This window comes from Stegodyphus dumicola, chromosome X1, assembly GCF_044657685.1.
Source record: "Stegodyphus dumicola isolate Sdum_Otavi_A_Nest chromosome X1, ASM4465768v1".
NCBI classification, from domain to species: Eukaryota; Metazoa; Arthropoda; class Arachnida; order Araneae; family Eresidae; genus Stegodyphus; species Stegodyphus dumicola.
In genome coordinates this window covers 165603087-165629416 of record NC_140780.1, presented here as the reverse complement: position 1 = coordinate 165629416, position 26330 = coordinate 165603087, and the positions used below count along the sequence as shown (strand labels likewise).

The 26330-nt window shown below is 32.1% G+C and overlaps 1 protein-coding gene across 3 annotated transcripts in view; it reads right to left on the bottom strand.

Moving 5' to 3' along the window:
* Positions 1-2825: 2825 nt before the first annotated feature.
* Positions 2826-26330, bottom strand: part of LOC118181758 (paired box protein Pax-1-like) — a 134357-nt gene continuing 110852 nt past the window's right edge. For 2 of the 3 annotated variants that reach the window (XM_035350953.2, XM_085807418.1), the window contains exon 2: positions 2826-7367. In XM_035350953.2, coding sequence (XP_035206844.1) covers positions 6511-7367 — 857 coding nt within the window. In that variant the 3' untranslated portion in view covers positions 2826-6510. The remainder of the gene's footprint in view (positions 7368-26330) is intronic. The other variant, XR_015038456.1, reaches the window with a different exon arrangement.

Sequence of the window (26330 nt, the reverse complement as noted above, 5' to 3'; positions counted from 1 at the left end):
CCTTACGATAGCTGCCTCCCTTTCTACTATCAAATCTAGGGGAGGAATTCCTGCTAGTTGTTGTAGGGCTAGTGTTGACGTGGTACGGTAGGACCTGCATACTTGAAGTAGCTGCTGTCTCTGAATAGAGAGCAGGGATCTTTTCATATGAGAGGTAAGTTCGCCACCCCAGATTGCTGCTCCATAAGTTATTAATCTTTCTGTAATGGTTCTATGCCAAAATTTTAGTAGCTTAGATGAGATACCCCATTTATGTGAAGTCATGCGTCTCATGTTGTTGCTTAGGATGCTAATTCGAGTCTTAAGATTCCTGACATGTGGCATCCAAGAAAGTCTGTTGTCGAGTAATAGCCCAAGATATTTCAATTGGGGGAAACATTTTACCGGTATCCCATGGAGTTTAATGCTTGGGTTGCGTCTTAGCTGCCTGCTGCGTCCTATGAGCAAAGCTTTAGTTTTCTCTGCCGAAATCTGAAGCTTATGTGCTCTGGCCCATTGAGAGAACAGATCAAGACAGTATTGAGATCTCATTTCGAGGTTACTCCTTCCTGCTACAACTAGCATAAAATCGTCCGCATAGGCTATGATTCGAGCGTATTCTACGCTCTAAAACTGACGAAATGCCGAGTTTGCCACTATATTCCACAGTGTTGGTCCAAGGCATGACACCTGTGGGCATCCTCTAAAGACATTTTTGACATAAATGCCGCTGTCTGATGTTACTTGTACACTTCGATCTTGAAGGTACGAGCGAAGGATGGTAATAATGGCTGTTGGGCACGCCATGTTGTGCAGCAAATTTATTACGTCTGGCCACCAAAGGGAGTCAAAGGCTCCCTTGATGTCAATGGCTATTTCCAGTGAGTGCAAATTGTTATCCTTGTTCTGTTTGATAGTGGCCATTAAGTCTTTTATGGCATGTTCAGTTGAGTTGCCCATTCGGAATCCATATTGGTTGGGAAGGTATTTCTACCGCCTTCTTAGCAGGCCTTCGTGGTGTAGTGGTCAGCGTACTCGGCGAGTATTCGAGAGGTGCGTGGTTCGAGTCCCGGCGAGGGGATTGCTTATTTCTCATCTCTCCTGCTTCAAAATAACCTAATGACTCTAATGTATTATATTTTTTTATTATTATATTTAGAGGTCTTATTGCTATCTCTTCTAAAGAACTTAAAGCTGATAGGATATTAGAGACTTCAGAGAATAATTAAAATGTAGTCATCTTAGAGAAATTTACGGACATTTCATGACCTAATCAACTTGATAGTGATTAAACGTTGCATCTAAAATTTCGGAAATACAGCAAGCTATTAAAAATATAAAAATCTGCTAATTCACAAGTCTTTCTTAAATAATGAGCAATATTCAATCAAGAAAATACCTTAAAACAAGTCCATTCAATTCATTAATCAACTGAACTCATTTTTGTGCCCTTTCTGCCTTATTCTATGGTGTGCGAAGCATTTCAGACGTAGCTAGATGAATCAGCCTCAAATGTATTACAGCTTAGATTTGGTACTTTTTGTATGATAAGAAATGTTAAGTCCATGAAAGGGCGCGTTAAACTTTTGAAAATAAAATGCAGTGGAAACTGTATATTTTTTCACATGTCTTTTGATATTTAGCCAATACGCTTTTCTATCTTTTTGTTACTATACTTTATTTCAAATAAACGGACTTGTATATGAGCGTATATATTTACAAAATTTTTCTCTTTACGAAACGCTGGTATTGGGAAAATATTTTTAAAAGATTTAAAGACATTTACCTTTTTCCCTTCCTGAAACAACATAGGATTAAATTTTTATTTGCTTAATTCACTTTAAAAGAAGATTAAACATGATCATGAATTTTGTTTAAATGTTTTAATTACTTCTGCATGAATTTCTCAGATTACTGGCAAAAGTACTTTTTGCTTTTGTGGTATTAATTATATGTGAATAACTAATTGTTAGCCTGAACCGAAATCCGTTTCTTTAGGACATCTAGAACTCATTTCTATTTGGGCTAAAATATAGTCAATTTTCTTCAATATGCTGGTATTGTTTCTAGTGAAAGTAAATACTACGAAAACTTAAGTTTTACTGAGTTATTTAAACTATACTACTGCTTTGAACTGCATATACTTTTGCTGAGTTTTGATCTGTATGTAATTTTTCTGAGTTTCGATCTTTTTTTGTTTCCTCAATTTCTATTCATCAATTCATCATGGACCTATTATTCCCCGAAAAGTTTTTCGTAGCAATTTTTTTTTCTAATTTGAAGTTCACTAATACAAAGTTCACACGTATTTCTGTGCCCACATCATAATGAATATTTTAACTGATTTTGAAAACAAAATATTATAGGACATTTTGTACGTAAAGTATTCAAGACTGTATGTGTACTTCTTTAAGCATTCTTCATAATTATGAACATTGTGACTAATTTTAAGTTAGCTTGTTTACGAGACGAAAAAGTCTTCATGGATTTAATAATTGTAAAAAGAGAATACTTTATTACTCGATTTTTGTTTGCCCGAGTTTTATTTAAGATATCTATGAGATGGCTGCTTAGATTAGAAACTGTCTTTTATTTCCCGTTCTTGTTTGAGATTTTGATGCAATGACTGCTTAATGCCGTGTACTAACTATTAAGATCTTTTATGATTTGTTAGCCCTTCTTTCTGTCATGAAAAAGGAAATTTACGTAATCATTCTTCAATTGCTATCCTTTTTCTGAATACCGAATGCAAATACATTACACTGAAATGTTAAGTGAAATGACTTTTTTTAGATACGATTAATATCATTTTTAAGTATGTTCGAAAATCATGAGACGACAGCATAATCAATGAAAAAATTAATTTTATTTATACGAATATAGTGCATAAAATAAATAAATGCTCTGTATTCTACACAATTAGAATTACATCCGCATATTCATTTTGATTTTTATCGTAATGAATGTAAAGCTTCGTTGTATTGGGTACAATAACAAGCATAGAATGTACAGATCTGATGCAACAATTCTTTTTTTTTAGCCAAATGCGCTGATCGCTTTGATACAAAGAAACTAAAGCTGTAAACATAAAAATATAAAACTTGACGTAATATAATAAATATTCTTTCAATTTAAAGCTAATATAAACAATTATTTATAATCAAAATTATTAAACAATTTGCAGTGAAAAATATTTAGAATAATTCCTTAACTGCTTTATTATTATGCTACATTCTATTTTTTTTTAATTTAAAATAATCTAATAAATATTCTTTCATTTTAATGCTAATATAAACAGTTATTTATAATAAAAAGTATTAAAATGAAAGTATTATAATAAAAAGTATTAAAAGTATGAAAAATATTTAGAATAATTCCATAGTTGCATTATTATTATGCTACATTCTTTATTCTTTTTCCTCCTTGCACTAATATATACACTGATATATATTTTGGCTTCATAAATCCATTGGATGAATAATTACAAGGGCTTTGAGTTAAAATATTAAGTACTATTAACTTTCTCAAAACCGACACGAAGTTTTATACGTAAATATTAGTAAATGAAATTTCTGAAGCATTTAAATTGCTTTCAGTATTATTGGAGATTCCTTTTAAAAACTAATACTTTTGTTTTAAAATATGATTAGATTGAAATAATATGAAGATATGATTAGATTAAGATATGATTAAATTAAGATATGATTAAATTAAGATATGATTAAATTAAGATATGATTAGATTAAAATTTGATTTAGAAAAAGAGTAACCCATAAGATTATTACTTTTATGATTTGTTCAATTTTTTAAGCTATCAAAACTACAAACTTTAGTATAGAAAAAATTGTAAATTTATAAACAGCATAAAATTTTAAAAATCATTTCTGTGCAAGAAGATGAGAAGTGAGTTTAATATTCAGAAGCCATATTTTTCCATGTATGTACAAACAATAGTTCTACTATTTTACAAAGTACGTCTACCAAATATTCACATAATAGTACAGTAAGAAAGTATTTCAAGAAAAAGGATAAATATGACCATCTAGCTTTGGAAAGTTTACACAAAATACTAATGACAATTATAAAAACTCATGAAATTTACAAAACACTCATACAGTATATAAAATACGATTGACAAATAAAATGCATTCAAATTTAACAAATCCGTTAGTCTGTCATGAAATTTTAATTATTTTTATAACATTATACAACAGAAAGTGCTTTAGTAAGATCATATGACTAGACACATCTTGAATGCTTGATTGTATATCCATAGCTCCGCTTTAAGAAATAAATCAACTGAGATAGGCCTTTCAGACGAAGACAGTTTTAATTACATGATAACTTTTAACATAAATATATGAATGTTGATGCAGAACAGATTTTTTAGAAAAATAAGCAGTGATTTTCTAATTAGAACTTTCTTTGCCGGTATATATGTATAAAGATCCAAATTTTATGATCTTGCCATAACACCTGTCATAGAGTGAAAGTTCTATCTTATATTATGCATTTATTAAACTGGAGCGACTGCTTCAGGCTCAGAAGTTCATATGAATCTTGAAATCATTTTGAAAAAAATTCTGAAACATTTGAAACTTAAATCAAAACTTAAAAACAAAAAATAGAATAATTCATAATATTTACATGTTTTAATTTTTTCGTGAAGGCGGTTTCTTAGTCATATAAGTGACTTTTAATAATAACATAATAAATATATTTTAACGAAAGAAAATCCTTCAATTGTGCCCGTGACATATACCTAGATAAACAAACATATACCTAAGATTTTTAGAAAAACTGGATTAGTAATTTATTCTATTTTAGAAAAATTTCCATTCGTTTTACGCCATTCATAAGCCACTTAAATACACTGTTTAAGTGAGTTAAAATTTAAAATTTTCATATGATTTTTTACAATAAATTTCTGAATATTGCTGCTCAAAGAAAAATACAGTTAGTCTTAAGCTATCATAAATTAATTACAGAATCCTTCTGAAAGAGACTTTCTTTCCTCGGGTACTGATTAGATCTACGAAAAGAAATTGAAAACTTAACGGATTAAAGATATAGCAAAAGAATAGAAACCATTGATACGGGCATCATTAGTGGGCTCTGGTAATCAGAGACCAATTAGAGCAGCCGTTATCTGCGCTTTGAGGCTTTCCAATTAGTAAAGTTAAAGCCTAATTCATCATTTTTAAATAGGAATAAGTCATAGTAGCTGCATTCCACGTTCCATATATATATGGTATATATACACACGTAGGACGATATATAAGACATAATATAAGACATATTATTTTCACTATTCTTCTATGAAATGACTTATTTAAATTTTATTCATTTTTGTGAATTTTAGATATTTTATCTCTATATCTAAAGGGTTTCTTTATGGTATTTATGTTTCTTTATAATCATAGGTTTCTTCTAAATATTACGATCTTATTTTCCTTACTCTTACATTCATCATATTAATTTCGGTAATTTGGATATTATGCAGAGTAAATCGTTGAATAAGAGCACATGTTTACTGAAACCATATAATAAAATTGACTTAGATTTTTGTGAATAAATATTTTTAAATAAATTATTTTACAAAGTCAAATATATTACCGAACAAAAAAATTAAATTTTTAACCTAATTAAGCATTTGAGCAGCTGAACAAAAATACAAATCTATACTAGTAAAATTGTTTCCTAAAGTCGATTTTCAGATTTGTTTGGTTTAAGATTAAATTATATTTGCATGTAAGGTTAAATAATTGCTGAAAATTAACATTTTAAAAGGTTATATTATAAGAAAGATAAATGTTAAATTTATGGATAATTTTATTTCTGTAACAAGCTACAATTCTAATTCAGCAAGCGTATAAATCCAAGATTTAAAAAGAATTCCTTCGCATTCTGTCTAAAGTTTATTATTATTTACAAACTGAATACACTGTAAGCATAAATATTGACTTGGATTGGAATCTGATCTGACAAATATTGAAATTATAACTTAGCTAATCATAGCAAAAAATTTTAATTATAGCTTTGCTGATAATAGCATTAAATATATTCTCTAATATATATATATATATATATATATATATATATATATATATATATATATATATATATATATATACCTAGGCGTTTTTTACATTTATTTACTTTTTTTACTGAAAATGGACCCTCAATTAAAATAATAGGATTTATTTATTCATTAAAAGTGATTATTGCACACAGTGTATGCTTTTCACACTGCTTTCATTTTGACAGGAAAGAAATGTACCATGACTCGCATTACATATTCTAGCTTTTACAAACTATTCAGTATGTATCGCAACATAATAATTCTTTTGACTTTAAATTAAAGCATATTTATTGAAAATGTCTACTTATTAAAACTATACAAACTAAAATTTAAAAATTTAAAAAAGCATGCATACTTAAGGCTAATACTTACAGCAAAGAAATAATGCATACTAGACATATTACTGATTATGCATTTGGATTATTATACAGCTTTTAAACATATTTTTGTCAAAGGGTGCCTGTAGCTGACGTCAACGATAGATTCTGAGGCGGTTGAGGAACACTGGAAACAAAACTGGGAACTGCGGTAGCCTGATGATGATGGTGACCATGCAGATGGTACATATAATAATTATAGTTTTGTGCCGCAACAGCAGCTGCTGCTGCTGCATCGGGTGTTGGAAACTGAGAAAACTGGCTTCCTGCCGTCACTGCCATGGGTGTTGCAGGTTGGAAACCCATAGAGTGGCCCAGTAAATCTGAGACTGAATGGGCGGAGGGCCAAGACCTTGGCGTAAGTACAGGTGGCGAAGTTACGTTTACTTTGGTTGTTATCGTGAGTGGGACAGGGGACGTGTGTGCTGGAGATGGCTGCTGCTGTGATTGGCTGCCATTGCACTGGTACGGGTAGATAGCTCCATAGAGATGGCGAGCGGTATCTTTGTCCAAGCCTCCATATGTCGTATTCACAGCGATTTTATGTCTTAAGATCCTACTAATGCTGCTGACACTTGGCACGTTGTATTTGTCACAAATACCATCCATTAACAATTTGTCTCGTATTTCCCAGGCAAAAATGCCCGGGTCTTTCTGCTTTAGTTCTCTAATGTACGAAACCACTTTTGGAGTTGTGACACGCGGTTTACTGCCTCCAATGGCTCCAGGTAGTATAGAACCTGTTTCATGATATCTAGCTAAAATTTTCGATACACAGCCGTGGGATACTCTCAATTGCCGGGATATATCGCAAGGGCGTACTCCGAGTTGAGCTAACTCCACAATGCGAAGCCTTATTGCATTGGGTAAAGGCCTTCCGTTGACGAATACGCCGCCTAGCTGGTTAACTTCGCCATAGCTCTGAGCCTCTGAAATAAATTCAAATCTATATTAATAACGGGCATTTAATTGAAAATATAACAGATTTGAGATATATCACGAGGAAATATAATGAAAACAAGCTAAAATGTAGACTAGAACGTTATATTAAGCCTCATATGAAACTGTATTTGCACTTAATGTATACAAAATTTTATGTGATACTAATTGTAAAACTTTGGCTGTAGTCACTGCAATTTAATTGTGCATTTTAAGTTAATAACATTATTTAAGCAGATCCGTTTGACAAGTTAAAATTCTTCACAGAGAAAATGAATTTAAATTAAATTTTAAAGTGAATTGCAATAAAAATCTGTATAAATTTATTCCAAAATATGAAGATCATTTGAGCAAAATTTCAGAAATGTCAGAACAGAGGAGGATTTCAAGTAGTGATAGGGATGGTTACACTGTATGAATGTAATGGCACTCTTTTTTGAGAGTTTTCCCCTTTTTATTAGTTACTTTTCATTAGCGTTTCAAGGTAAAAAGCAGAGAGAGATTTTTGGAAGGTTGCATAATGTGGGAAGGATTATTTATAGATTGAAAAGAGCCTAATTTTGAATAACACATCATAATTTTACTTGTGAATATTATATACTAAAAACAAAAAGCAATTTGAAAATAACAAATCACTTTCTAGAGATGAAATAGCATTTTACACCAGCATTCAAATAACTTTAACTCATCTCTTATATAATAGCACTAGCAAGAAATATTATAAAGAAAACATCGTTCAAAAGGTTGCTGTCAGTTTTAACCATTGAGTCAACATGAAATTTCTTCCTTAAATAAACTGCTTCAAGATATGCAGGTTTCGAAGTATAATAATTTAACAGAATAATGTAGTTATTGATGTAGTTATTATTTATTTTTGATTGTTTAAACCGGTACAAAGTTAAGACTATTTAATATGCATTAAGAATGTATGAAATGAAATCAAATTACAAAATTTCTGCTTTGACAGCTTTGTTTTCCAAACAAATTTGTTTTCGTCCTATTTTATCGATTTTTTAAAAACTTATTTCCTATTTAGATACTTCAATAATTTTTAACTACTTGAAATTTTTTATATAACTTCATGCTAATATGAAACCCCTTATCTTTTACCTTGAAATAATGCAAAATGATCAAAGAAACCCATCTGTAACTAGAACATATATGTTACAGCTTACACGCATAATGTTTAAAGATTATCATTTACACATTATATTAATAGCTAAAGCTAGCATAATAAAATTGTTTTCAATATATATGTAGCAATTCAAAACGCCTTAAATTATTTTTAAACGCTTTTTGCATTCTTAATTAGTAAAGAAAGAATAAGAGAAAACTGACCTGAAGGAAATCTGGTCTGCATTCTCTTAAAAGTAATCCCTTCCGTCATTTATGTTCATATTAATCCCTGCATTCTGACTATGATCATTATGATCGTAGAAGACTTTGAAGTGGTGTCGAAGATTCACTACCATGGAGATAAGCATGGTGGGATCAACAGCCGACATATTAAAACCCCAATTGACAGGCAGCCTTTTTGTTGGTGCAGAAGTGCTTTGAGAAACTAAATGGTGGTAGCAAATTAAACGAAGCTCTCAGTGGTCTTTCATCCCTCCTAGTTGCAGATTTGGCTCCCTGTGACCTTTTTACATCTCAGCGAAAAAAAAATCGAGTTGCAGGATGCCGCAAAGGACATTCAGGCTGACATTGGGGGTTCGACAGACTTCGGTTGACGTATAGGAAGCATTTACATTAATCAGTATGGAAAAATAACATAAACCTAAAGGAAATTGCTCTGAAAGCGATGGAGCCATTAAATCCTGATTAAAGGCATTCTGATTAAATTGTCATGTTGTATATGTCTTCTTTACATTTGTAAAGAAATTTAAGACTGAGAAAGTTTCAAAAAATTAGAACGTATTTCAAATAGTAATCAACTGTAATAATTTGAGTTACTCGTTATCATTAGTATCGTAGAGAAAAAAGCTCTAGAAGTTAAATGTCACTTGCACAATAGTAAAAATTAAAAATGTTTTTTGCTGTCAATTAGAATAAGACTGGCGTAGATTTTGAACAAAACGCTATGTATTTCGAAGGCGATCAGACATAGATCCCTTTTCGCCAGAAAAGCTTCATGAGAAAACATTTTTCATTCTTTACTATTAAGCTTTGCACAAAAGCAGTGATAGTTCTCTAAACTCACCCGATAAAAGAACAATTCTGAAGTTTTCTTTGAATTTTCTTTCCAGCGTTTCCTTCTTCCCCAGCGTTTTCTTTGAATTGGGTTTTATGTTTTAGACTACATTTACCTTGAGAAAATCCCTTAGATTCTCATTTTCTATTTAAAAATTTTCCACAAATATGCTATATATTGCGAAAGCGCGAAACTTCGAAAATGATTGCTATTAGTGCGTAACATTACATCACGAAGAAAGACTGCTCTGACTGCGTGTTAATAAAAAGCTAAACAATCTAGAAAAAGTGTGGAAACTGTCTATCGAACAATAATGGAAATCCCACACAGAACTACAGCTCAGAAATGCTGCAAAAATTCCCATTACTTTGCGAACGTTTGCACTACATGTTGTATTCAAAGCAAGGAATTGTTAAAAAGTTGTTCACATTTTTGTGTTGGTAAAATGCTATAAAACTGTATAGTAAAATTTTACATATATAAATATATTTTTTGTATTTAGCAATAATAAACTAAAAGCTTTAAGGTTTAAAATCAATCTTAACAAAAATATGATAGATGTTGCATATCCAACTCAGTTCTTAACATATGAAGAGGACAATTGTAGAAAACAGGAAATGAATTTCTGTTCCTCAGTTCTTGCTTTATCTCCAGTACTCATGGTGGACGGAATAATATGCTTTAATGGAGGTTAAGTTAAATCAGGCTAAGTTATTTGAATATGGCAGATCACTCAAGAATTACCCTGCGTAAGGAAAGTGTTGCCTTCGCGGAGGGCATTTGTAAGAAAGACTGGCTCATATTCACGTTGCACATAGATGCTTTAACGGAGGAAAACTCTAGTCGATGCGAATTCGATACACTCAATATAGTCAATCATTGCGATTGAAGTAACTGACACTGGTTTCAGCTATACACGAGTGATTAATCAGCTAAAGCATTTTTGTAATGTTACAAGATATCCTTTGTTGGTAAGTTGCTAAAAATTTATTTGTAAGCTTACAGTATTGTTAAGAAATTGAGAAGAAGCATCCTTTATCATTAGCAGGAAAAAAATATTCCCAGTTAAATTGTCTGATTCCCCCTCCCCCTCCATGCCTGAAACTAGGAAGAAGCTAAGAATCTATTTCCAAAAGAATTTGAATTAGTTTTCAGTCACATATGAACATGCTAAGCAAATACTTTATGGTGCTGATCCTGACAGAAGAAATGAGGCTACGAAAGATGATCTGAAGTTTTATTAAAGCATCGCCATTTATCGCAAATTGCATGACAAAATGGAAAAATTGATCTGGCTCTGTTCAATCCACTATTTTACATACACAAACAAGCAAAAACATTATAACCATCCCCACATTGTTCAATGAACTCGCCTGGATGACGTGGAGGACACGTAATTATGTGGGAATGGTATTTAACTGTTGCTGGAAAAGGTAAGGAATCATTTTTGCACTTACTTTTATGAGTGATGGGAAAAGCTGCTGATCTAAGCGAATTTGATAGACGGTAGATTTTAATGGCCCAAACATTCGAGACGAATATTTCCGAAACTGCACGGCTAGTAGGTTTTTCACGGTCTGCCGTTGTCAGTATTTATGCAAAGTGGATAAATGAAGTGAAACCATAAATGGACGCCAAGGTGTTTTATGTCCACGCGTCATCAAAGAAAAAGCACGTGGGTGACTGTCCCACTTGGTACTATAAAAGACCGTGGCTTAGCTGACAGCCCAAGGCATTTCAGGTCCACGTGTAAGTGTTTTGGAACACAAAGTTCAGCGGACACTCTTTGATATGGGACTATGTAGCAGATGCTCCACTCGTGTGTTTCTGTTGACCAAGCGTCATTGTCAACGACGCTTACAGTAAAATATCTAGACTGGACCATGGATAAGTGGAAGACAGTTGCCTGGCCGGATGAATCAAGATGCCTCATTCATCAGGTCGATGGTCATGGCAGGGTATACCGTCTTTCAGGCAAACATTTGCTCCCACCTGTACAGCAGTTCATGCATAGGCTGGTGGTGGCGGTATTATACTTTGGGTGACATTCTCATGGGTAGCTCTGGGACCCTTAGTTGTGGTAGAACAGACGATGAAAGCTGTGGACTGTCCAGATCATTCGCACCCTTGCATGGCGTCTGTCTTTCCAACTGAAAATGGAAACTTCTAATAGGCCAACGTCCCATGCCACAAGGCTCGAATTGTTTCGAGGAGCATAAGAATGAATTCCAATCAGTGTCCTGGACACATAATCCATAGGATCTTAACGTAATAGAGCACATTTGGGATGTAATGGAGAAGCAGCTTAGAGCTCAAACACCTCTATGTCGGAATATCTTGACTTTGCGGTCACCGCTGCTTAGATATTTCGTAAAACCTGTCGCCAGTTATTTGTCAAGATTCTGTCATCCATGATAAGGTGCAGCGGTTTTGCAGGCCAAAGGTCGAGCAACGCGTTGAGTAGGTGGTCATAATGTTTTGGCTCTTCAGTGTATATAAATTACACTAGTTCGTAGAAGAACTGTAATTGTCTTTACTAGATTATTGTACTCTCGTAGCGAGCATTAGTTGACAGAACTAAATAAAGTTTTTTCCTATTCCTCAAAGGTACATATTTTTCAAAAATCTCTCACAGTAATTAGTTGGTTTTACTTATTAATGAGAAAGCAGGTTATATGCAACAAAAATATAAAAAAAAATAAATAAAAATGTCCGTATTGAAGAATTTCATATCAAAATACTCTCCGTGAAATTGCATGACCTAGTTAAATGTTAACTTAAGTCTTCTGTTGCATATTTCCAAAGGAATTTAATAAAATCTTAATTACATTCTAATGTTCTTATTAATATTTTATTAAACATAACTACATAGTTTCAAAGCTGTTTTCAACAAAAATCCACAAGAATATGCAGTAAATTAGCAAACTGTTTTCAGGTTTCAATAAATTTAGATTTTATTAAAGACCTACATGCATTTTTGTTGGTAGCTTATATTGAAAGTCACAGCAGTTTATAGGAACAATTCCAGCCCTAGTGTATTAAACTTCATCCCTGGAACTTTCCCTAAAACTATATTAAGTTATAGATTAGCTGGAATTGCAAAAACACTAAACTACGCAAGTGAATTAATTTTTTTAAATAATTGTTAAATTAATTGCGTCTATCTGTATTATTTATTTGATTAGCATTTACTGGATACTCACTGGACATGCTAATTAATATTTGCACTAAAATAATTTTTTATGATGTGAAGAATATGTTTCGTTAAACTGAAAAATGATACTTGGCTTCAGATCTAAAGAAGCACCTATACAGTACACCTAAGCAGTACTGCGTAGATATCCATAACATAACTGACACGTTAGCAAAGAATCCCTCTGCACGTATGGAACGTTAGCAAGAAATTTTTCCACATACATGGAAATGAAGAGCAAAACTTGCTTCTCTAAGCAATCGACCCAGAATTAATTGTGCATGAATTTCTAGTGCACATACACTTTACAACACAGAATAAAAGTAATGGTGAGGAATGCCAGACGGCTAGACATCAGTGAAGCCGAAAGGATCTTAAATTACTTTTCATCACTGAAACGTTATCGGATTAATAACTAATAACTGTATTTGAATGAATTCTATTAAAACAACTAGGTATTCTGCTCAGTACTACAATGCAGCTACTGACTGTAAGAAATTAAATCTGTTTGGAATTGTTTCAGAAAATTGCAGTAAAATGAATCTATATTTTCGTAATGATATTTGATGTAATATTTTGTTAAATGAGTATTCGCTCAATTGAGAAAATCCAGTGCAAAGAATTTGTATAAGGTATTTCTCCCGCCTTCTTGGCATGCCTTCGTGGTGTGGTGGTCTGCACGTATTCCAGAGGTCCGCGATTCGATTAACGGCGAAAGCGTTGCATATTTTTCATCTTGCCTGCTTCAAAAAAAAAAAAAAAAAAAAAAATCCTAATGACTCTACATTTTTACTGATTATTGATAAGATCTTTTAATAAATAATTTGGAATCGATCCTGAAGTTAATAGAAAAATATCATTTTAAAATATCGCTAAGCACTGAGATTATAGAAAGTAAGCAACTGTTTCGTCTCAAAAACAGAACTGTTTACTGTGTTATCATCTAAATGAGGAATTCGAGTTAATTTTTTGACGATTTTAAAATTATTCATTCGAAGAAAGTCATTAAGAAATAAGCAGTGGAATACTATTTGAATGGAATTCATTTCAAATGGCTTATTTTTATTAAAGCATATTAAGCATTAGCTGCTGAAGTTAATATCTAAATAGTTATTTATTATTACCCTCAATAAACACAACGTTTTTCTTAATCCGCTTTTGAAGGAGTCACTTTAAAAGACCATTTTTAACTCTTTATCCCTTAAATACATAATTACTTTCTTAAATAACATGTATTAGATGTATATGAAATTTTAACTTAAAAGATTAATTGATCATCATAAAACACAGGAAGACAGTCTGCCTTAAAATATTTGGAGGATCTCCTTAGAGAACTACCTCGTATTCTTGCTCACATAAGGGACTGAAGAAAACTCCAGCTGGTTTGCCGGGAACTGAATCGGAATGAACTACCAGTGTTTAGGAGTTATATGCGCTCGACAACTCGTAAATGCCATTTCGGACTTCAAGAAAGCCTTTAATTTCACTTAAATGTAAATGAATTGATTAGAAATATAAATTTCAGTCGCCTTCAGCCTTCTATTGCCCGGCCTTCAATCAATTAAAAGTATTTGTGAGGTAAATGTTTCAACTTTTGTAAAAAAAATTCCTGTAATTTTGCTATGCAAAGCGAAATAAACTACATTTTTATGCTTTTTTTTAGCAGATATTATTTTTTAAATTTACAAAAATAAAAGTGAAAGGATACTTGCAAACAGAAAAACGGAATGAAAAAATAAGACATATATATCTTAGGTAATGTGAAAGTATGAGCGTTAAAAGACAACGAGTCATTTTTGCAGATCGTGACACCTTCAGAGAAGTTTAAAGAAGCGAGTTGTAGATTTAGAGGAAACCGCAAGCATCTGTAAATGCCACCAGAGGTTGAAAAGGGTACTCAGATGTTCAAAAATTCGGTAACTGGTAGTTATTACTCTTTTAAATTTTTCCTCTGAATGAAAATTTCTGGCTTTTCTTTCGTTGTTTTGAAAATTCCCGAAACTAATTGTACTCATATTTTATTTACAATTACAGTACAATCCCGCAAACTCGACATTCGAATATAATCTTTTTTTAATCGCTAAATGATTTCTGATGGTCAAGCACAGCATTACCTTTAAAACAGTGCTATGATCTATTAATAGCTCGACTGTAACAATTTACAATATCTAATATAGGGTACAAACAGTCCGTGTAAATTCTAATTACTGTGTTATTGTAATAACAGTGCATATTTATCTTTATCTGTTGAAAGATTTGTTGCGGCATTTTATTTCTTGAATTTTTGTGCATATCCCTTTGTCACTCTAATTCTTGGAACCGTCTACCGGTACCTAACAGATAAGATAAGTTTTGGTTACGTTGACGAATATAGAACTCCCAATCTATCCCATTCCCTCTCTAAAAAAAGTGAAGTATTCGTTGTCAGTTATCATACATTCCTTTTTGTTTCTGACCTTTAATAAGCTTGTTTGAAGTTTTATGGCTGTATCGTAAGCTAAACTTTTAGTTCATTCTGGATATCTGTATACAGGCTTGCAAGTGTTGTGTTGTCTGTGAAATTGAAAATACGAATGACAAGGAAAATGAAACTGGATACCTCAAAGCGGTTGGATTAAGTACCCATTTTCCAAGAGAAAGCTCTCAAATTCTATGAAGAAGTTCAAGAAGGAGAGCCGGGATTTACAGTTAATGTTGGCTAGTTTGACAGGTGAAAGAAGTATCAGATAGTTAAACGTTTGTGACGAAAAACTGCCTGCTGACTTGGAAAATGCAAGTAAATTCAAGAAAACTTGTAATGTAGAATTTGGGAATCTACATTACAATCAAACTTATAAGTGTGATTGGGTCTGGTTTGAATTTTTGATTGCTGCCTTCGAAAGCTCTTGCATCCAAAGAAGAAATATCAACCTTGGGCTATAAAAGAAGTAAGAAGAAAGTTACTGTCTTGGGGGTGGCATGCAGCAAGGCAACAGCCAGCCATAAGCTCGAATTAGCACTGATAAGCAAATGGAAAAACCCTCAGGAGTTTAAAAACGTGGAAAAGTGCTCTGAGGGAACTGACACCTTCTATGGTATGTCTTCTTGGTACATGAATGAGTTAAGTGCATGAATGAACGGAGTTATTATTAATGAATTAAGATACAGTCTAGCATCACGAAATTTTTTTCTACACAGCTTTATTAGTTGTATGTCGGGTCAATTCTTCAGTTTTATATACAAACGTTTTTCCAGCGTTTAACAATTGTTTTAGGGTATGTTGTGCTTCTCCGTGTTTTGTATTGTGTTAGGACATTCATTAGAGTAATTTGCACTGAAATATGAGTTGCAAATAACCCGCCCCTTATTCTATAAAACGTGAACATTTTTAGACTCTTCAGCCTCTCAGTACCACATTAGATTGTGTTTTAGAGGCTGTATAGAGCCTCGAGACTTACTACACTTACAACTATAGTACACAGAGCTACTTTAAAATACCTTTGGTAGCTTATTACTTTGTTTTGGTACTTAATACTTTTCTAGAAGCAGGAAATATTCGTAAGTTTTTAGAGTAGCAATATTACGAATAAAGAGATCATAATTATTGTGAATGAGGAAAAGAATAAAACCGATTTTATTTGCGTATTTGCTTGTTTCCGATTTCCTTATTCCATACTGTTCTTTATAAATAAATCTTTAGTGAAATAGCTTAAGATAATATAGTATATTAATAATAGGGTATTTATTGATCTGGAAGCTGATATTAAAGTTCTGAATACCTTGCTACACAAGTTAGCGAGTTATTGTTATGTCTGAAATATGATGGCCTGAGATACAAGTCCTGAGAAAATTTAAATAACCTTTATATTTAACCTGAACTTTTAACATAAAAGGCAAGACTCGTGTTACGTGCAAACCCCCACATGTGGCGATGTACATTCACAGTCAAATAAATTTAAAGTTGATAAAGTAGTCTAAGACTACACAGTCAAATAAATAAGCTATAGGCTGGCTTAGTTCGTTTCCTAAAGCAGTAGTTCTCAATCTGTTTTTCCTCTTGTATCCCTTTCATCACTGTAACAAAATCATTTCCCCCCTACTTTTCAAAATTTTAAAAATACATATATACATTTATTCAGATGTAGATTATTTTTAATGTGTTGTTCACACTACGCAGCAAAAAGCATAGAAAATCTTAATAAATAACGCAACTTGAATTAGTAGTTTTTATTATTCACGAATTAAATAAAAATTAAATAAAACTAAATACTCAGCAGCTAAATTAAAGGCTTACTGCATTCCTCCCATGAAGCGATGAAATTCCCCGCAGTGGTAATTTCCTCGTGTTCGAGACCCCTGCCCTATTCATATACGTTAAATTTAACAGAAATTTAACGGGTTAAAATATTTATTTTATGTCTTTAGGAAAGGGAATATGTATATCCAGTTCCGGAAACTATTGTATATATCCAACGTTTCTGCGACTGTCTTTCATTTAACACAAATTAATAGAAAAATGTCTTTAAAATTTGGCTTGAGTAAAGATTACCTAATTTCATCAACGCCAAATGATGCAGATATTATGTAGGTGTATAATTAATTTAGTTGATCTGAACATACGATTTCTTCCTTAGGAATCTGGTATCACATTTCCTGGGATTATTCTTGTATTCTAATTGATTTTCGACTTCCGAGCACTCAAATATCCCAGGACATTTCTTGGGAATAGAGTATTGGGATAAATTTAATATTTCATTTTAACAGAAAGGTGATAATTCCTGATTAAATTATTGCAGTTTGAAGCAAATTTTGATTCAACTATATACAGCATGATAAAAGGTTCGCCATTTACAGTGAAGGAAAAAGAAGTTTATCAACTAAACAATTTATGCGACACATAAAGTCGAATTACTTTATGCATCTGCCCAAGTGCAGCCGAGACGGCATAGTGGCTAGGGCAGCAGACTGCGATACTAAAGAACCTGAGTTCGAATCTCGGAGAAGGCAGGGATGTAAATTGTCTGTCCACCCTTAGAAGGTGACAGTGGCCGTCTATTAGATACCTCTACAATAACATGGCCACCACTTCGAACCTTAGAAGTGGCCAATGCTGAAAAAAAGGCAAATGCTCGCCGTTCGATAAAATAAATAAATAAATAATAAAGAAATATGTATTAAAAAAGCTGAAAGATTTCAGATTTTAATATACGTCCAAAGGAGCGTTTTTTTTAACATTTTGTGTGTTACCTTTATTTATTAAATATCATGTTCTTCGTACTTAAACCATAAAATTTAGTTTAAGAGCAATATTGCAAAATAATTTTAAATTGAGCAGATCTTTAGAATTTCTGACGCACAATCTCACGCGCTGGAGATAAAACGTTTATTTCTGTACAACGTTGCCATTGCTCTCTTTGAAATCTTTGAGTTTGTTAATCAAGAATTCGATAAAGTTTTACAAAATATGAAATCGATACTAAAACAAATTCCAAATTTCAAATTTGGGCTTTTATTTATTGAAGGTGCAGCATCACCAAAAGCGTCTCTTCTTTAATTTTTTAAAACTTTTTCGAGGCTATATTTTGTGATGGTATAATGTGTAATTGTTACTCAGAATGTCATAATTGAAGGATGTTTGGGCCGTTAAGTTCCATTATAATTTAGGGAAAGAGACCTTATGAAAGGCTGTATCTTTATTCAAGAACTACCAGTTTAGTGGCTAACGAGCCGAAGCTGTCTAGTAGAGATATATATTAGAATCTGCGCCGCAAAAGATTCTTTGCAAATCTTGCATGCTTTCAAAAGTTTGTATGTTTAGAGAGATTCTCCGGAAAAGCATGTTTATTTGACTTCCTGTTTAATGTAATGTAATGTAATAAGTTTTACTTTAATCATTAAATGAGCATGCTTTTACAGGGAGAATACTTCTGTAACAAATTTAATTAAATGTGGTTGAAAATTACCATTAATTCCAGTTTAGGTTGTATTTTGAAATTTGTAAAATTATCAAATTTAAATTGTAAGAAAAGTAGCTGCGTGAGACACTAGCAGAAGTCTTCTTCTTCTTACAAATCACAGAATTGTAATAAATACACAATATATAAAAATATTATTTTTTTTTTCAGGAACAAATTTATTTTAGTAATGGTAAAGGAATATAGTATTTTAACTATTCTTTGTTTCTTATAAACTAATTTCTTAAATATATAAACCACATGGTAGATTTTCTTACTTCATACAATCCTTTCCGGAGTAGCAATACAACTTACCGGAAAATTTTTGAGAAATTCCCAAGAAAACATGTATCTACAAAATTGAGAAACCTAATCATGAATCGTGCAATGCTTTTTATCCTCTAATTTTCTACGGGAATTTGAATTTTCTAAGCTCTTTAAATTCTTTTTTCCCTTACTCTTCGGGATTCAGACAATAGAAGAAATGAAATGTATATCAGTATCCCATTAATTATTTTTCATTTTCAGAGTATCCGAAATAAAAAGTTGACGTACTCTGGTTTTCAAAGATATTACTAACATGCTAAAAACTTTATAAATTTCTTGAAACTAATTAAAACGCATGGGTGTAGAGGTGCCAATATTTTGAAATACGTAATAAATAAAAGGAATTTAACTAATCCATAAATACAAATGCGAACACCAATATGCAATTTACCTATAGAGCTACAGCTAATAGGAAGTGCAGTAGAGAACGATTCCGAGTACCTCTTTGAGTAGGTGATCCGATTCCGTTTTCTCAATCCCGAGGATGAAATGCATGCCGGCAAGCGCCACGGTCGGGAAGCGTTGCATAATTCTCGAAATTCGCTCGGAGAAGGACAATTTGCAGTAGCAGTATGCTTTTATCTGTTGCTCTGTAGGTGCTCCATATCACCTTACCATGCCATTTCCGCACACACATTACGAAATCTGCTTATTTCCGACGGTTCTACCTTCCTTTATGTTTTTTGGCAAATATTTTTAAATCACCCAGTATAAATGTATTTAATTCCATTTTCAGAAAATGTGCGGTCACGCTATTTGTGCTTTGAGATTTCAATATGTGATTGCTAAATCTGGAGTATCATCAAATTCCTACAGCACAAAATTAACATAAATCTAACAGTTCAGATTAGACATCGACTTTGATAGTTCAAACTCAATGAAATTATAAATGCAGCTATGACGAAGCTATTCTACAGCTCCACATAAACACTTAATCTGAGCATTTGTGCTTATATATAAAAGTGATATCAGTTTTGGACTTACTAATTGGTAGTACATCATTTTGAAAGCAATTTCGTAAGAAATGAAGGCTTTTCTACTGATTTAAAGTAATACTATTATAATAGGTATGTCAGAAAGAAAATAAAAATAGAACTTGTAGAGACATTAGGAGTTCCCCCCCCCGAAGCCAGAAATATGAAAAATGAGCAAACGCCTTCGCCGGGAATCGAACCGCGGACCTCTGAAATACCGGCCCAGTGTGCAGAACCACTACACCACGAAGGCACGTTAGTAAAGCGGGAGAAATACCCATTTTTAATGGCTTACTAGGGTTTTAGGGGACCTAGTCGCCAAATCCTGGGTGTGGAGAATCATCATCCACAACCCTTTTAGTTCGAGCGCCACTTTAGAGACATTAGGTTAATTGAAAAAGCAGGAGAGATGAAAAATTAACGACCGCCTTCGCCGGGAATCGAACCACGGACCTCTGTAATATCGGCCCCCCACGCACCTCTGTAATACCGGCCCAGCGTGCAGAACCACTACACAATGAAGGCACGTGAGTAAAGCGGGGCAAATACCTTACAAACTTATGGCCAATACAACTGGCTACTTGTTGAAGAACTTTTGCATTGTGTCTCATTTTATTTTCATTGTTAGATCATGTCAACTAACAAAACATAGTCAAGAAATATCAGCTTAAAATCAGAGGACATATCAAAATAAAACACACAATAAAACAGCAAATACATTATCAAAATTTAAAACGAATTCAAAAAGTTTTTCATATTTTGCATAAGACTTGAAAAGATAAATGTTACTCTGCACATCTGGCGAAAATTTTGGTACATGTTTGCAAGTTATAACCTCATAGCTTTGCTACTTACGTAGATAATTCTTTAATTGTCTATAATATTTAAAAACTATTCATAATACTCCAGTTTCAGTACATCAGTTGTTCGTGTCGATTTCAGTTTTTTAGAGAACGAACTAGCTACATAGTTACATGTTTTATTTTGTCTTTTTTCCTTCCGCCCTCTTTTTCCCTTTTCTTTTTCCTCTTTTTTAGGTTGTAGTTATTCCCTTATGTGTAACATAAAACGTATCAGATTCCCTTAAACAATCATCTGCGAAGGCATCTCTCCTAAGGCAATTAATCTTGGTATAATTTGCCATAATGTGTTAAACAACCAATCAAAGAATTTTTAAGAAAATAACATGCAAAAGGCAATTTTTTACAAATTGTATACCTCTTAATCAGAATATTTATAAATTCATTTATTTATTAATAAAGGAAATTTCTTTTAAAATAAGCTCAAATGAAACAATTTAGAGTTATTAAAAATTTTTAATGTAACCTATCACTTTAATTCAAGTGGAATTTTGTTTGAGTTTTTTTATGTTATGAAGTTACTAATTAAATTATAGGATGCAGTAATCCAAGAAACAAAACAAGAACAAATTTAGGGATTTTACAGTTGACGTCAAAAAAAAAAAAAAAAAAAAAAAAAAAGAAAGAACATAAGCTAGTCAGACGCTCAGGGAGATATTAAGAGAAATGGAAAAGCCTATTTCAAAATTTTTATTCAAATTTGATTGGATTTTTCAAGACTAAATTTATTTTTTGTTCATAATTGGTGTTTCATTGGCTTTTATACCTATTTTTACTTTTTCTTTCAAAATTTAATGTACTGCTGATTCATAAAATTTTCAAAACATTTATATTTGACTTCAAAAGTTTTCCATTAAAAGATTTATTATACTTATGTTTTCGTATGATGCAACAAAGTTAATTTTACAGAAATAGATTATTTTATGGAAATGATTTATATTACATAAGTTTTTATATAGTAAGAATATATATATTAAAGACGGAAACAGAGAAGTATTAACGAAGGATATTTTGTTATTTTTCTGGCGCACTCTTTTAGAAATTGTAAAATATTCACATTAAGTTAGACGTTCTCTTTATTTCCCGTTTCCTTGATGGGGAAAAAAATGAGAAACTCACATGATGAGAAGATATCTTTTTGTAAAAAGATATACAGTGAAAATAATATACCGGAAAACGAAATCAAGTGTAGAGTAGTGCCTCTGTACCCGTGGACAACACTTAGTGCAACAAACAGAAAATGTTAACAGTGAGCAATTGCGAATACTATATAAAACATGATATTCGTATAACATGCACAATTATGATAAAATTAATTTCATAAACATCTCACAACAAGCTAGTATCAACTCAAGGTAAAGCAATAAGTATGCTGTGCAGTACAATAAATTATGTAGGATAACTATGTCTCGTACTTAAAAAATTCTGACATTTTAACATTATTGATAGAAAGACAAGTGAGAAATGATGCGGAAATGCATTTCTAGTACTATGTAGTGTAATATACTGTTTCAACGACTGAAATATGAATCATTTCTTTTCATTGCAATCATAGCACATTAATAGTTTGCAAGCAATTTTATTTTGGGAGCCTGTATTGCGACTAATAAAAACTTTAAGAGGAGAAGAGTTAGTTATGATACATAAGATGTTACTAATGAGAACAGGGTGAATTCTAGAAGCAAGAGTTCGAGGAAATTTGAAAAGAAGTATAGGGACCGAAACATAGGTAAATCACATACTCTCTGATCACTGACAGCCTAGATTCCGTACTAACATATTCATGACCATTAGGCTGGAGTAAGAGCTCAGAATTTAAAGATTTCCTGAAAACGGAAAATACACGTAAGGCTCCGTAAGACACGTAAGAAACAGTTTTATATCCCATACTTATTTACACTGATCTGAAATGTGCAGATATTTTGGAAGACAATAACGGGCATGTTTGAAGTACTGTTTTGAACTATGTTGCAAAATGTCATCAATTCGCTTTCATTTTGAAACTAACAACTTAAAGAAACTTAAAGCAATTTTTCCTTCTGCTCTGTCACTCTAAACCCCTAATTCTGCATCAGCGGACACAGGACCATGAGTATACATTACGGTAGCAGTTTTATTTCATTTTAATAACATCTTGATTGCAATTGGTCATCAAAAGTAGAAGACCTTTATTGACTTGTGACTAATCACCAATTGCAATCAAGATGAATTCGAGGAAAAAAAAAATTCATTGCTAAATATGAACAAGATATCATTCATGGAAGAAAAAAGAAAGTGTATCAAAAAGGGGGAAACGTAATATATTTAACGATGGATGTTTTATTTCTTTCTGGAAGTCTTGACTGCAATTGACAAATGTGTCACAGTAGAGGACGCCGTTCATTTTCTTTAGAGTTGTATGGGAGAAAAACAACTTCTGTAGAAGAGAAGTAATCTCCGACTCCTAATACGTTTCACTTCTTTAACAATTAAAATACTCCTCGCGTATCAAATTTCCGATATTAAAGTGTACACATACCCGCATTCTAAGGGAAAGGAGGAAAAAACAAACCTATTAAGCTTAGCTATTAAAGATGTTGAAAGTGCGCCGAGCAAGTTTTCCTTTGCTCAACTTCAGCGTAATGCTTCAGTTCCCAATTAACATAATTTAGTGAGTCCGTTTTCAACCCTTTCTTCAAATGCGTCTTGCCGCCTTGTTTCTAATTATAAGCCGAAAGAGCATCGCGTTTAGTCGAACAGAACGCTCACTTCGTGGAAATTTGGCGGGGTCGCCCTTAAACTGTAACTGGGCGTAAGTCAACTGGAAAGCCGGTTATAAAGCCTTTTCTGCTAGTGACATATGTTGGTGCAGTTGACAGAGGCCGGGATCGGAAGGTCTTGAAAGGAAATGATCATGGCTTCTGGTATTACATCTTGCGTGTGGATTATGGAATAGACTAGATCTATTTCAGATTGACATGTATTTTCTCGCCTTAGATTTGTCGCATGTATATCATTCACTTACATGTCGCCAACAGGTAATTCGATTAAAGAAAGTAAACAAATTAGGAACTAAATAGCAGTTGATTCTTAATTTTCCATTCTGTGCCCAATAATATTTATCTAACGAGATTAAGTATTATTATTTTTTCTTTGATGTAGTTTGTTAATTGTGTAAATCAGCAATTAGTGGAATTACTTTCTGCTTTAAATAGTTATTTTTTTTTTTTAATTGTTGATTACAGAACAAGTTAAAGCTGCAAACTCCTTTGTATGAAACTGGTGGATATTTTGCATAATTTAGGTAGTTTGAATACCTTAACCTCGTTTATTTAGAAATTGGTCTTAAAAATGCTGTGCCATCCATCATTTTTAATGAATAAATTGCTTTTAAAAAAAGGCACTTTAAATTAGATAAAATATGATTATTGAAGTAAAGGCTTTTATCACAGGCTAATTAAAATAATTAGTTATTAAATTATTATAATTAGGTATACAAACATCATAGTGATACCCATATGAAACTGATGGGTCAACTCTCATATGAAATTGATGGATATTTTGCATATAATTTAAACTCCTTTTATTCCGAAACTGCCTTAAAAAGGCTGCATAACCTACAATTTTTAAAAAGTAAGTTGATTCTATTAAAAATGGCCTTTTTAAGCAGATATAACATAGTGATTGAAGCAAAAGTTTTTATCTTTTTATCACAGGTTAGTGAAATACATTATTATATTAATTAGGTATACAAACACCATAAAATGCATACCCACTCAAGAAAGAAATCGAAGTTTTAGGTACTGTGAGAAAAATTCCGTTATTATGTTGGTCAGGAATTGATAACCGAACTTAAGTTTTCATATAACTGGAAAAATAATAAACTTTTCAAGTTTCTTCCATATGGAAAATTTTGCTTTCAAATTTGAATGAATTTTCTTCTATTCATGTTGCTTATGAATAAATACGGAAAAGACAAATTTAAGTTCGAGTATTACTTCAAAATATGAACTAACCTCTTTTCTCCAAAGATTATCAGCTGAATCTCTGGGATGATCGGATTCTTAAAATCTGAAAAATCCCACATAATGCAGAGCGATGCTAATTCAGTTAGCTGAAAACTCGGATGAAACCAAAAGTTTCAGAGATTTTGCACTAACATTTACAGCTACAGATATATTCACCACTTGGATAAATTGGGCAATAAATGACACAAATAACTTTTCAGACTTCCTACATAATTCAAAGAATTTAATATTATATGGATACAAAAGAAGACACACGTTCAGACTTATTTATTATTATTATTGTTGTTTTAGTATATCACTTATTACACTACTAGTAAAGAACAATAGTTCCAAGAATAAAAATATATAAGTTTATAGTTATATTTTAATAAGATTAGTTTGTTTCATTAAAAAAAGTGAGAACAAGTTTAAAAAAACTATGCTTAATACATTTTTATCGTTCTGAGCTTTCTTAAGGATCTGATATTACAAGAATTTTTAAGAATCTGCTATCTGCAAGTAATAGCGCTGATGTTTTCCTCCCGTCTGTTTTACAGCAGTTTCTTTCTTTTTCACAATATTTAGCAATTGTCTCAACATCAGAGTATCAGCTGGTGTAGCAACTTCTTTCTGTTTAGTATGCAAATACGTTAATTCGATGGCATTTAGAACGAGTGGGAGAAATCTTACATGTATGTAAGACGTCTTTATTACTTCTTTGCAGATGAGGTTTTTGTCGCATAGACATAGTTATTGCGTCTTTCGCAGGTGATATTTTGATTTTGAGAGCATCGTATCACGACGTCTTGACGACACCTAAATGTTCTCAAAATTCCACCTTTTTGCAACAGTTGTGAAAATGTCGTTATTATGTCCTTGTGTTACATATTCATTAATGCAGTAAAATAAGCTTAATAGTTAATATATTTTCCTTCTTTTTTAAAATTTTGTATTGCTTGTATTTTTCTAAAGTTTAAATAGTTTACCATTTCCTGAAAACCAGAAGATAATACAATTTTTTCTTCTTAGACTAAATATGCATAATTAATAATAGCTTTAATTATTTTCAGTATTTTAAACTATAGTTTTTAAATTTTTCTTTAGACTAAATATGCATAATTAATAATAGCCTTAATTATTCTCAGTACTTTAAACTATAGTTTTTAAATTTCTCTCTAGACTAATTATGCATAATTAATAATAGCTTTAATTATTTTCCGTACTTTAAAGTATATTTTTTAAACAACTTAAATTCTAAGTTACGATATTATTTAAGAGTTCATCATTTTTTTTTTCTTAAGTGAGAGCAATTATGAAAGTGGTTATTATAAATATATAACATTAATAGAAGGTTTTAAGTAAATAAAACTCAATCAGACACAAATAAAAGTAAAGATATATATGTGGGTTTAAAAAAGAGCGTTTCTGATAACAGCATTATCACATTTATTTCTGTTAAATCTCAGATACATTGAAAATTGCTCCTGTC